The 13551-nt window shown below is 38.9% G+C and overlaps 1 protein-coding gene across 1 annotated transcript in view; it reads left to right on the top strand.

The window, feature by feature from the left end:
* Positions 1 to 13551, top strand: part of GDA (guanine deaminase) — a 134246-nt gene that overhangs the window by 48726 nt on the left and 71969 nt on the right. Inside the window, exons 2-3 of the mRNA XM_060014631.1 lie at positions 3120 to 3208; positions 10576 to 10747. Coding sequence (XP_059870614.1) covers positions 3120 to 3208; positions 10576 to 10747 — 261 coding nt within the window. The remainder of the gene's footprint in view (positions 1 to 3119; positions 3209 to 10575; positions 10748 to 13551) is intronic.

Genomic DNA, 13551 nt, shown 5'->3' with positions numbered 1-13551 from the left:
AACAATGAGAGAAGGTTGGTAAAGCAGAACAACAAAGAAAGAGGAAGCATGCCTTGAAAGCTGAAAGGAGTGGGTCTTAAGGGAGCTTTGCATGTTTACAAGAAGCTGCAGGAAAAATGGTTTAGAAATGGCCATGGTGGGTATGGAAACTCATTGCCTGACCCTGATGTAGGAATACCTGTCATTTGAGAAGTGTTGGGGAGGCCGTGTCCTCAGGGAAGAGCCCCAGTTATGAGGAGGGAGAAACTCAGAGCAGATATTGAAGACACAGGGAAATTTGCTGTCGATGGATGGGCGGTAACAAGAAGTCACAGTGAAGTGGAGAGTGGTAGGAGCAGGTCAGGAACAAGAAAGTAGCACAGAGCTTTTTGAAGAGAATGTTACAGATCAAGATCCCTGCTGTGTATTTGAGGAGCAGGTGAATTCTAGTTTTCATGTTGACTGAAGAAAACTGAAAAGAGGGCAGGTGGATTTAGTCCAGTGGCCTCTGAGGAGTAGGGCCTTTGCCCAACTACTCAATATCAGCTTTAATTTCATTGAAGATGTGTCTTGCTTGGTTGAAATAATTGAGGCTTAACATGCTGCAGACATGCTGAATTATTATTTTAATGTATTTTTGCTTTTTATTGCCATTGGGATTATTTTTGCGCCTGTATTTATTAATTATTTATTTAATAACTACATTACAAAAGGCATTGGCTTATATTATAATTTTTATTCTCTGCATATCTGTGTTTATGTATATTGTGTATTTTGTCAGGTTTTGGTATGAGGATTTGGTAGCTTTTAGAAACAGAGAGGTGTCCATTGTTTTCTGTGCTCTGGAACTCTTAGCACAGACATTATCTGTTCTTTGTAAGCTAGAAAGAACTTTGCTATAAAATTCTCTGAATGTGTGCTATCTAATATGGCATAATAAGCACCTGAAATGTGGCTAATATGACTGAGGAACTGAATTTTCAAATTTATTATTTTTATTTTAAATTTAATTTCTCATTTAAAAATTGATACTCATCTCAGTGTTTCAGTGTTTTGGGGTAAAACTGGTTATGTGAGTCTATGTTTTGTAGATTATGTGAAGTCTAAATACATAGATGACGTATTTCTAATGAAAATTTACCAGCCAGATTGAAATGTACTTTAAATGCAAAATATACCCTGGATTTTAAAGACTAAGAAAAAGTAAAACTAATAACTTTTACATTGATTTTATGTTGACATGATAATTTTTTGTCATGGCCACCTATGTTGTTAAATAAAATATGTTATTAAAATTAATTTTACTATTCCTTTTTATCCTTTTAGTGTGGCTATTAAGAAAATTTAAAATTATAAATGTGGCTTGCATTTGTGACAGGCATTATATTTCTATTAGACAGCATGGTTCTGAACCATAAGCTTTTCTAAAAGGTAGTAAAACTTCCTCAGTTTCTTTTTTTTTAAATTTTCATATCTGCTTTTATTTATTTTTAATTAATTTTTATTGGAGTACAGTTGATTTACAATGTTGTGTTAGTTTCTACTGTACAGCAAATTGAATCAGTTATACATATACATATATCCACTCTTTTCTAGATTCTTTTTCCATGTAGGCCATTACAGAGTATTGAGTAGAGTTCCCTGTGCTATGCAGCAGTTCCTTATTAGTTATCTGTTTTATATATCGTAGTGTGTATTTGTCAATCCCAATCTCCCAATTTATCCCTCTCCTCATTTTCTTATAGAGTTACTGGTTCATTCAGTTTTCCTATCTCTCCAGAATAAATTTTGATCATTTATATCTTCCTCAAAAGTATTTATTTCAAATGTATGAATATAGTACTTTAAAATATTTCCTTTCTTCCTCCCTCCCTTCCTTTCAGTAATGGTAAATGGTAAATCAGCTCTAAGATACATTGATAAAATTCTCTTTTTGTGATTTTCAATTAATTTTATATCTGCTTTGACATTTATTGATTCAAATATATTTTTAGAATCATCCAATTACTTTTCCTTATTTGTAGGAATTACATTTTTGTTTTCTGATAAAAATCACTTTTTTTAAAAAAGGATATCATCAATGAATAGAGAAGTCAATATTTATTTTATTTTATTTTCTGTTCCACAAACTATTTTTCCTGCAGTATACTGCCTTCTAATTGTTTAGATAAATTTTATATAAAAGTTTTCTTTCAATATTTCATGTTCCATGAAACATTTATTTTTACAATATTGCATTTAAAAATGAAACAGGATATGTCCTGCACATATATTTCATTTTTCTTTGTCCTTTCTTGCTTTACAATCCACTTTTACAGAGAAAGCAATCACGCTGTACTTAAAAAGAATCAACGATAGATGCAATGTATCTACCATTTAAATGTTCCAGGGATGTGCTAATTTCTTAATTGAAATTACCATATTTAGCCTTCACAGTAGTTCTGTGAAGTATGTACTGATGGTATCCTCAGTTTGCAGATGGGGAAACCAGACCAAGAGGGATTGGAACCCATCCAGGGTTTCTCACCTATTGCCCATGGACTCACACGCTCCATGGGAGAGATCATTCTGTTAGTTTCTCATGCACAATACTAGAAAAATATAGCAGACCTCTTTATAGCAGATGTCTAGCATCAGAACATCAACATAGTTCATGCTAAGATTCCATTGTCAGGCAGTTATTACATCCAGTTATGTTCAGTGTTCATAAATTGTCCCATGGTATACTACTACTGTGTTCTGGACTTGGGTTTCCTATAACAGCCTAACAAAAATCTTTCATTCATCTGCAGTGAGGTACACTTTCTATAAACAATTGTTTCCTTTAATCATTTGGGGTGTGGGGAGAAATAGATACCAATTAGCCATTTTTAATACTGTGTATCTTCAAATTAGAATTTTTGAAGTCTTACTTATACCTATAGAATGGCAGAAAAGGAGAAACTTCATACAGTTTACTTCTTTGGGCAAGCAAAGGCAAATCCCTGTCTTTTTACCTCTGAACTCTATCCCATTTGCTGTCAAATACCTTTTAAAATTAATTTAGCTATGGTATAGTCTCTTTTAAGATTTAGATATTTAATAACAACAAATGACTATGGTTCATTAATTTGTGATTCTTTTCTTTCTTTTTTTTAAAGATAGTGTTTTTGGAAGAAGCGTCCCAACAAGAAAAGCTGGCCAAAGAATGGTGCTTCAAGCCATGTGAAATAAGAGAACTGAGCCACCAGTAAGTCAGAGCCAACATTTTTCCCTTTTACTTGATGCTGTTAACTAGTCTCAGATGATAAGAACCTGTCTTGAGAGACAGAGAGGCTTTTTTTTTTTTTAAAGGATGACGTGGGAAAGAGAAGGTAAATAGAGAACATGGAGCTGAAAGACAGAAACTTTGAAAACTAGAGGCTGCCATCATTCATTTACTTCTTCAGCAAATTATTGAGCTTATCATGTGTAAGAATAGGATCTGGAGGTGAAAATGATCTACAGAGCCTTGGTCCTCACTGGGTTTACGGCCCATGGGGGACAGGGAGAATAAACAAGTGCACAGATACGTAAGTTACTTCCTTCTATAAAGGAAGTAACGAGGGAGCATGATAGAGATAAACTAGGGCTCTGGAGGCGAGTTTGGGGAGGAATAACTCTGACAGTGTGCTTAGGGAAGACCTATCTCCAAAAGTACATTTGAGCTACGATTTTATGTTCCAGCTACTTTAGTGGTTAATATTTGTGCCAAATGTGTTTCCTGTTGATTGGTCTACTCTCTTCATAGCCTGGGTGATTTGTCTTATAGAAATGGGAATACTTTTTTTAAACTCAAAAATTTTGTCTGGTTTCAGGCCAAGTATGTTTCCAAAGTCAATGAAAGTTCCAGAGTCAACCAAAATCGTTTACATTCTACAAACACTTTTATAACTTGGGAGGTGGCTTTAGAGTAATGTAGTGAGAACACTGAATTAGGAATTAGAACACCTGCCACGAATCCTCACCCTACAGCTCTGCAGCTGTTAGATGGAAAGCAAGCCACTTCCCCTCTTTGAGCTCATCTCCTGGGCTGTTGGCAAAGGATTGTCCTAGATTGTGGTAGACACCTTGTCCACTGCAGGAGGACTGTGAATTGGGTTCCCCCTTAGGCTTTGAGGCAGAGGACCTGGCCACAGTCCAGAGAGATGGGGTGACTGACCCTAAAGTTTTGTTGCACTTATACTCACGTCTCCTCCTCCTTCCCTCTCTGTGCTGCCTCCCTGTTGGCTTAGAAGCATGTGGCCAGTGGGCATGCAGATGAGTCCAATGGACATGGAGGTCATTTTAGGCACCTCTGCTGTTGCCATGTTTCCTCTGCTAGATTTTCTTGAGAATATATATTGAGGAATAACTGACATTTATAAGTCACCTTCTTGCATTGCTTTGTCGTGAAAGATTAGAAGGTGGCTTGGGAGTGGATGAGATGGAGGTTGGGAGAGGGTGGGAGGATGGTGGAGTGGCTGGAGGATGGGCAGTGAGGTGAACACATCTGTGGGTCTTCATATCCTTTTGTCCCTCTTTATGAGGTTGCTTTTGGAGTTTAATCCATCTGACAAATGTATATGTCAGGAGACCTGTAAGCACTACACACAGAAAAGTGAGAAGGTAAGAAAAATTGTGAACTTTGGTGGAAGACTAAAATCTTTGAAGACAAATTATATTTAAAATGCAAAGTGATTTTTATATAAAACCTATAAGACAGGTACCGTTGAATTTCTTCAAGTCAGGATTAAAATACATGATGTCTCTGACAGTCTGTTTAATAGAGTCAGTGTACCTACAGGTATCTCAGCACTGTGTGGATTTTTTTTTAAATGAAAATTACTGCTGGAGCACTCTGAGCCGTGCTTTGATAGGAGTGGATCAGACTATGACCATGGACCTGAGAGAGGTTGACAGGGCCAGGATTAGAGTGAGGCAAGTGAGGCATTCACCTTGAGCACAGAATTTAAGGATTTTGGGGAGGGCAAAAAACTTACTAATCAAGATAAATAATACTTTAATGCAGTTTAATGCAGTATTTTTAAAAATCAAAATTAATGCAAAATACCAAACAAAATACCAAAATTATTAATAAGGACAAGATGTTGTTGTTTGCTTCACACCCCTGCATTTTTGTGCAATGAAAGAGTGGTTTTCAAACAGCCCAGGATTCCCAGGCCCTTGGGACCATCGCACCCCCAGCAGTGCATGTTGATGAGTGTTGCCAATAGTGTGCAAGCAGACTGAGTAACTTAAGCTATTATATAGAAGTTCATGTGTTTTGATTGTAGGGCTTTTTCTAGCATTTTCCACTTGGTTAAAAGACAGGTGGATGTTCTGACAAGGGGCACATATTGTTCTTTCTCCTCAGGTTCTGGTACAGCCTAGGCAGCACTGCAAGTTTGGGATGTGAAGTTGATGGTTTTTATCTGGGGAAAGTTGAGATTTTCTGAGGAAGTTAGGATAGTGATTAAGTAAAGTGAAAAGAGCAAAGTGGAAAAGCAGGAGAAAGGAGAGCTTTCTCACCTTCTCCTGCTTCAGCCTTCAAGACCCCCTGCTTTGCCTGCAGTTTGACTTTTGATGGCAACCATTTAGCGGCAAGTGATATCTTGAGTGGCGTTCTAAGCCTGGCTGGGCCACTAATCATCCTTAAGCTTCCTTTGTTCTTTCCGTAGAATGAGTAGCTGGGCTCAGTGAGCGCTAATCTCACGTGCAGCTCTGACAGTCCACACGCTCCTGCATGTACTGCTATCTGTAATAATCCTGGAATATAACTTTGATCATGTGAATGTTTCTATTAATAAGCATTTCATAATACTTCCTGTTTCCTAAAAAGGATTACTAGGCTTTCTGGATGAAAGTTAAACTTCTGATACAGTAAATCCTTGCTCCCTGTCGCCTCTGAAGACTTTGTATCCTGTGTTATCTCCTTTAGTTCTTTCATCTCTGGTACCTTCAGAATATGCTCAGCTTTCTCCTACATGGAAAACAAAAGGTGACTTTCACTCTTCCCCTACATTACCATTCTAACTTTCACTACCGAATAGTTTTTGCCCAGTACTTTCTCTACACTTGTCTTTCCTGTTCATGGCTCTCTCCTCAGCACCTAGGACAGTAACTAAAACATACTAGGACTGGGTAAGTACTTAGATAATAAAGGACTGCATCCATGTGAAATCAGGTGTCATTGTATGGAAATGAGAGCTCACAGGGTCTGGACTCTTGCAGTTTTTAACACTGGTCACTGTCCTGCACTCCTTCCCTAAATTGCTGTCCTCAACACCTCTCTATCATAGGTGTCTGTCTCCCTGACAATGATTCTGTCTAGATCAAGCACGATCTTCTCTTCCTCAATCCTACTCGTTAAGTGGAGGCTACTGCTCAAGGTTTAGTTTCATTCTTTCTTCCACAGAAATCTCCGGCACCACCAACTTCTAGGGTTACCTAATCAGGGGAGACTGTCGAATCTGAATGCCATCTTTAACTCTGTGACCTCTTATCGCATGTGTTCAATTGCTTTTTGGAGACTTGCAGGTCATACTTTGACTGTAGGCTTAGTATGACATTGTCCCTCCCTCAAAATGGACTTTCCTTTTAAATTCTCTGTACTTGATGTCATGTATTCAGCATCACACGCTCAGAAACTTACTCTGACTCTTTCCTCTGCTAACTAGAGCTAATAAAAATCAAGTTCTTTCTCTCATATTTATCCTTTTCCTTTATTCAGAAATGCTCTCATGCTTGAGAGATTGAAAGAGTGTCCCCACACGTGCCTGCCACCACCAGATTCAACTTCCTAAACCTGGGGTTCAATATGTCACAGTTCTGCCAAAGAAGATAAAAAACAAAGGATCAAATATTCTCATGATCCCCTCCCTCCTGGCTACAGAATAACAAATACATGTTAATTCACTAAATTGAGTATTCAAGACCCTTTCTTAAAAAAACTTTTTTGTAGTTGTTTTTTAGGAAACATTTTTTATATAGTAAAGTGCATAGATCTTACATAATTTGATAAATTTTGGCAAATATATATTTTTCAAACATACCAATCAAGATATAAAACATTCCTTCATCCTAGAAAGTTCCCTGTGCTGCTTCCAGTCACTGTCCAGCCCCTTATCAGCAGCTGTTTGATTTCTATCACTTAGATTAATTTTGCCTGTTTTTGAACATCACATAAATGTAATAACTCAATATGTACTCTCTGGGCTTCCCTGGTGACGCAGTGGTTGAGAGTCCGCCTGCCGATGCAGGGGACACGGGTTCGTGCCCCGGTCCGGGAAGATCCCACATGCCGCGGAGCAGTTGGGCCCGTGAGCCATGGCCGCTAAGCCTGCGCATCCGGAGCCTGTTCTCCGCAACGGGAGAGGCCACAACAGTGAGAGGCCCGTGTACTGCAAAAACCAAAACCAAAACCAAAACCAAAATATGTACTCTTCTGTGTCTGGATTCTTCCATTCAAAATAATGTTTTTGAGATTCACTCTTATTGTTATGTACACTAGTAGTTCAGTCTTTTTCATTGCAAACAGTGTTTCATTGTATCAACAGACCACAGTTTGTTTATCTATGTTCCTGTGGTATTTGGATTGTTCCTCCCCACCCTTTTGTTATTGGAGTATAATTGCTTTACAATGTGGTGTTAGCTTCTGCTGTACAATGAAGTGAATCGGCTGTATGTGTACATCTGTCCTCTCCCTCTTGGGCCTCCCTCTCACCCCACCCACCATCCCACCCGTCTAGGTCACCACAGAGCACCGAGCTGAGCTTCCTGTGCTTTACAGCAGGTTCCCACCAGCTATCTATTTTACACACGGTAGTGTACCTAATCTCCCTAATCTCCCAATCTCAATCCTAATTTCCCAATTCGTCCCACCCTCCCCTTCCCCCCATGTCCACATGTCCATTCTCTACATTTACGTCTCTATTCCTGCCCTGGAAGTGGGTTCATCTGTACCATTTTTCTGGATTCCACATATATGCATTAGTATACAATATTTTTTTTTCTCTTTCTGACTTACTTCACTCTGTATGACAGACTCTAGGTCCATCCACATCTCTACAAATGACCCAATTTCATTCCTTTGCATGGCTGAGTAATATTCCATTGTATATAGGTAGCACATCTTCCTTATCCATTCGTCTGTCATTGGACATTTAGGTTGTTTCCATGTCCTGGCTATTGTAAATTTGAGGCTAGTATGAATAAATCCCCCATAAAGTCTTATATGATCCTTTTTGTAAACATATGTTTTATTTCACTTGGGTAAATTACTAGGAGTGAAATTGCTCCTTCTGTCGCTCTGTATTTGTCTCTTTCTCTTACACACATACACACACACACACAGACACACACACACACACACACACAGACGTCCTCTCTCACCCCTGATGTCCTCAACTAGATTATAATCTCTTTGAGGACAAGAAGGTGTCTTATTTTTCTTTGGACTCAAGGTGTAGCAGAGTTTCTTAAACATAGTAGATACTTGGGAAATATTATTTGATTGAACAATTCAACTACATGAAGAAGTCACATTGCCATTCCATGTTATGATGGTGGGGACAGTAAAAGCCCCAAGGACTGAAGTGTTCTGGAGAGGTCAGTGACTGACACCGAAGAGGAATCTGTATTTCCTTCTCCCTCTCTGCATGCCCTCACGTTGTAAGCACACTTACTGCAGTCGTCTTGAAGTACTTGTAGATTGTCACTGCTTTTCATTTCCAGAGTGAATGAAAAATTCAGAGGGTAGTGACCAAGAATACTGAGGCTACTGCCTGGGTTTGAGTCTAGGCTCTAGAGCTGAAGCTGAATAATTACTTTTTTCAAGCTATTTAAATTTCCTGAGCTTGAGTTTACTCTTGTGAAGATGGGGATTACAATACTACTTCTTAAGTTTGTTGTGAGCATTACATCATCATCACAACTAATTTTTTTGGTGCTTTCCATTATCTAGGCACTGTTTTTGCAAATATTAACTCAATCCTCACAACAGCCCTACGGTGAAACTACTATCTCCATTTTATGTAAGGGGAAACTGAGTCACAGAGCAGTTAAAGAATATCCAACTGCTGGTTTATGGTGGGGCATACATTCAAAATCAGGCAGTATCGGTCAAGAATGTGTATACTCAAACCTTATAATAAACTGCCTTCCACAAATAAGATGATGTACGTAGAATGCTGTGCCCAGTGCCCAGTACATGTCCGACTTCAGTAAACATTGCCTGCTGTCACCATCATCATTAGCATCATCACTACCATTCGTAATTCTCATTTTTATTTTATTTTTATTTATTTATTTTTTGCTATACGCGGGCCTCTCACTGTTGTGGCCTCTCCCATTGCGGAGCATAGGCTCCGGACGCGCAGGCTCAGCGGCCATGGCTCACGGGCCCAGCCGCTCCGCGGCATGTGGGATCTTCCCAGACCGGGGCATGAACCCGTGTCTCCTGCATCGGCAGGCGGACTCTCAACCGCTGCGCCACCAGGGAATCCCCCTAGTTCTCATTTTTTTTAAAAAAAAGCATTTATAGATACCCGTGGCTTTGTCTTCCATTTAAGTAGTATACATTTGAATTGGTACTATATGGGATTCTTTATTATGTCCAATTCTGAGTTCCAGTTCCTTATGTATATAAAAATGTAACTAATATTTCCTTGTGGTGATGGTGGTGGTGGTGGTGCATACTGTATTTTAACAAATATCTGCTTGGATGCAATTAGACACTTAATAGACACCAGTGAGCCAGATGATTTCTTTAGAAAAGCTTGAAGTATCTATTAGCATTGGGCTGCCTCAGTTCTGTGGGCAGTGCTGCTGAAAACTCTAGAAAACATCGTTCTAGGACTTGCTGTTATAAGAGTTAATAGAAATAGGAAAATTGATGGGTGGAACAGTGGAGTGATCAGAAACATCTGGAGAATGGTTGTCATAGCATTGCATCGCTCTCTTCACTTAACTGTTTATACCACTCACCCACTGACACTCTCATCTTCTCAGATTGCCCTTCCCTAACCAGCCTCAGTTTGCTCTTGTTGCTTCTGTTTCAGAACTCAGACGCTCCATCCCATGGGACAGGACTAGATTTCTTGCAGTCAGCCAAGGTCAAGATGTCCATTGGGACTAAAATTGTGGCCATTCTGTTTCTCATCATCAGTCATCCGTAGTGACTTGTGTGTAATTCCTCATCGTGGTTCTAGAAGTTTGACCTCCTCTCTCATCTTTGCCCTCTGTCCTACAACCCCCAATTGTGAGAACAAAGTCATACGATTAAACTGTAGCTTCACACATTTCTTGTGCAACGACTGCTTTGCTTCTGCTCAGTGCTGTGCTTTTCCCTCCTTTCATGATCTCTGGTAAACTTTACACCAAGACATTCCAATTTAGGACTGTTATCTCTCCTAGTAGAGTTTCATTTTTATTTTCTGATCTCTAAATAATAGAATAATTTACATTCATCTGATTGCATTGGTTCTAAACCTGGGTGGAGTAAACAATTAAATCACTGTATAGAGAAAATATGATTTAAAGATATGGAAAATGACTAAAGATGTTATTAAATTCTTTTCTCCCTATCTTAATTTCCAGTGAGTTCTTCATGCCTGGGCTGGTTGATACACATATCCATGCCCCTCAGTACTCTTTTGCCGGGAGTAACGTAGACTTCCCACTTTTGGAGTGGCTGACCAAGTACACATTTCCTACAGAACACAAATTCCAGAGCATCGACTTTGCTGAAGAAGTATATACCAGAGTTGTTGTAAGTATCCTGCTTATGAGTATTGGTGCATTGTGTTCAGTCATCTATAGAAACATCCATTTCTTGGGGGCAGATTTAAGTTATTAAAAATAGGCCGTTAAGGCTATACTAGGCTGTACAGACCTATTCGGTTCTTTCATAGCTCAGTGAGTTTGTGACCACTTCACCTACATAGCTAGCCACTAGCAAAGAGACAGCTTGAATCTAAATCCTCAAATCCCCTGGGTTCTCATTACTCTCACTTACTTCTCGTTTTACTTTACTAAATTTGGGTTTAATGCATATGTGTGTTCCTTTACTCTTGCCAATCCACAGTGCCGTTCTAGGTACCATAGGGAATAGCTGTGTAACCTTTGGAAAGTTCTGTGACTCATTTTCCCCATTTGTAAAAAAAAACAGATAATGATAGTACCTACTTCTTAGGATTGTTATGATAATTAAGCAAGTTAATATTTGTTAAGCTCTTAAAATGGTGCGTGACATATGTATTTGCTTTACAGAATACCCAAGGAAATCTAAAATTAAACTTTCAAGTTACAGTGAGAAGGGTATCACATTATTTTGGTAGCTTCGAAAGGAAGGAAAATAGGATGGGCCCCTGTTGCAGGGCGTGTGGGAATGTGATGAGCATTAACCCAGTAGAGAGAACTATGGAGCTAGTTCAGTCAGAGAACAGTGGCTGTGGTGTGTACCAACTAAAGGCCCTGAAATGTCCTTCCTTCCACTCTATCAGGAAAATCAGTTCCCTTTATTCTACTCCAACCCTGTGCCCAGTCCACTCAGCAGCCAGAAATAACTTCTGCAGCTGAGAATTAAAGCTGCCAATATCCTATCTGACCACTAACTCTTGTCATCTAGCATACTTAGTCTGAACATTCCTGCATTTTTATTGGACCCATTGATGGTTTTTCTCTTAAAGTAATGGTGTGAGGGTGATAATATTATAAGCCTTATACAGTGACCTAGCCACCCTGCCAGTTTCCCAGATCTTGCATCATCCAAGCCTTAAAGAGTAAAAGCAAGTGCTATCATTTATATACTTGCCTTGCTTAGTTATAAATTCAGTGTAATTGTGGACTTTACATATTTAGCACGGATCCACGTGACACCAGAAAAACTGAGAAGGACTAAGGCTGTGTTGGAAGTTGCTGGTGCATTGTGTTAATGAATTGTGTTAGCCACATCAAATCTTTTTATTCTCAAAATTTATTTATACCTTGCATTGTTCTGAAAAGCGTTAGAGATATCTTAAAATTGCATTGTATACAAGAGAAGAAAATGAGTCATGAAATCACAGCAAAGGGAAAAAAGGAGGAGGAAAAATAAAATAAAGCCAAGAGGTAAATGTGTACCATGGGGGTCCATGCACTTGTTAGGATTTGTCACACATTTGGCTGTAACTGACCCAGAGAGGGAATTCAAAGTATTTCATGTCAGTGAGTACAGAATACGTGAAATAGGTGTTATTCTCTACAAGTATTTTCGGTGTACACATCCTCTGTTTCTGATTATGAGCAGGCCCATAGACTTTAAGAGTTGGATGAGCTGAGAGTATAATTGACATTTGTTTAAGAAAGTTGAGATTTGTTAACTAGAACCTGTCCCTAAGGCTGAAGACTGCCTGTGGCAATGCAAAGGGGGTGCTAAGGCAGTACCCATGAACCAAGACATTTTTTGTTTTGTTTTTTATTTTCTGCCTCAGAAAACAGTCCTGGATCTATTCTTCAAGAATTGGGCAATCCAGACCCCAGAGTTTTGCACCACAGATTTTGACAATGATAATTTAATCTGAAAGTAATTTCAAGTATATATTAGCAAACATCTCCTAAGATTGTTAAGAAAAAAATCCCAGTCAGTCAGTTAGTCCTGGAATATCTCCCTTTAAACATTGCAAGTGAGAGATTGAAGTTTCAAATTGGACTTTGGACTGGAATGAACCAAAAAGACTCGAAAGTTCAGGAATCTGTATATTATATAGATTATAGTCAAGGGACTGGAGAGTGAGATTCTTGGTAAATATGCCAAGACAAACTGGTTGCAAATATTCTCCTGGATAATAGAATGAATATGCTTACTCTATGGGGTTGTCAAATTCAGCAGATAAATTCAACTAATTCCAAAGAGGTGTCAAGTCATTAAAGTACAGGTGAAAAGACAAGGAGTCAGGCCACTCTTTTCCCCTGTTTTAGCTCATGGAAATTGTATAACCTGTTAACGGGCCTGTTGATACTGGCGTTGAAGCTCAGTAGTAGTTGGCAATCTATTTTGAGCTCAAAAGTCTTGGTCTCAAGAATTGACAATTCTTATCAAGAATTGAAAGCAGGGGAAAGGTTGGGAAGCACAGCCAGTATTTTGATGTTATTCCTGACAGATTTCTGTATAAATTGGAAAGTCATCATTAATGGAAAAGCCCTCTCAAAAGCTTATGAGAAACTAGGGTGGAACAGATGCCCAGAAACCCAAACATGTAACATGCGAAGAAGAAAAGTAGCTGCATTTTAGACGGCTTACCTAGTAAGATTTTTCAACCAAATTCCTTCCTTACTTTTTTAACTACATAAGTCACACACATGTGGCTGAATGCAGTGGGAACCAACAGGAGTAGCTTTGGGTGTTCTTTCTTCTCTCCCTCCTTCCCTCTCTTCCTTCCTTTTTTTCCCCTCCTCTATGGGCTCTCCCTGTCCTGTCCCTTAAATGTAATTTGGGCCGATTCTTGAACTTTCTAGTCTTTCTAGTTTGTTCCAGTCCAATTTGAAACTGCAGTTTCTCATCTAGAAGCTTTTCTGAATGAGAAGCGTTTTCCC

Source organism: Delphinus delphis, chromosome 6 (genome assembly GCF_949987515.2).
Source record: "Delphinus delphis chromosome 6, mDelDel1.2, whole genome shotgun sequence".
Taxonomy (NCBI): domain Eukaryota; kingdom Metazoa; phylum Chordata; class Mammalia; order Artiodactyla; family Delphinidae; genus Delphinus; species Delphinus delphis.
The sequence above is the reverse complement of the archived record's forward strand: the minus strand, read 5'-3'. Positions and strand labels throughout refer to the sequence as shown.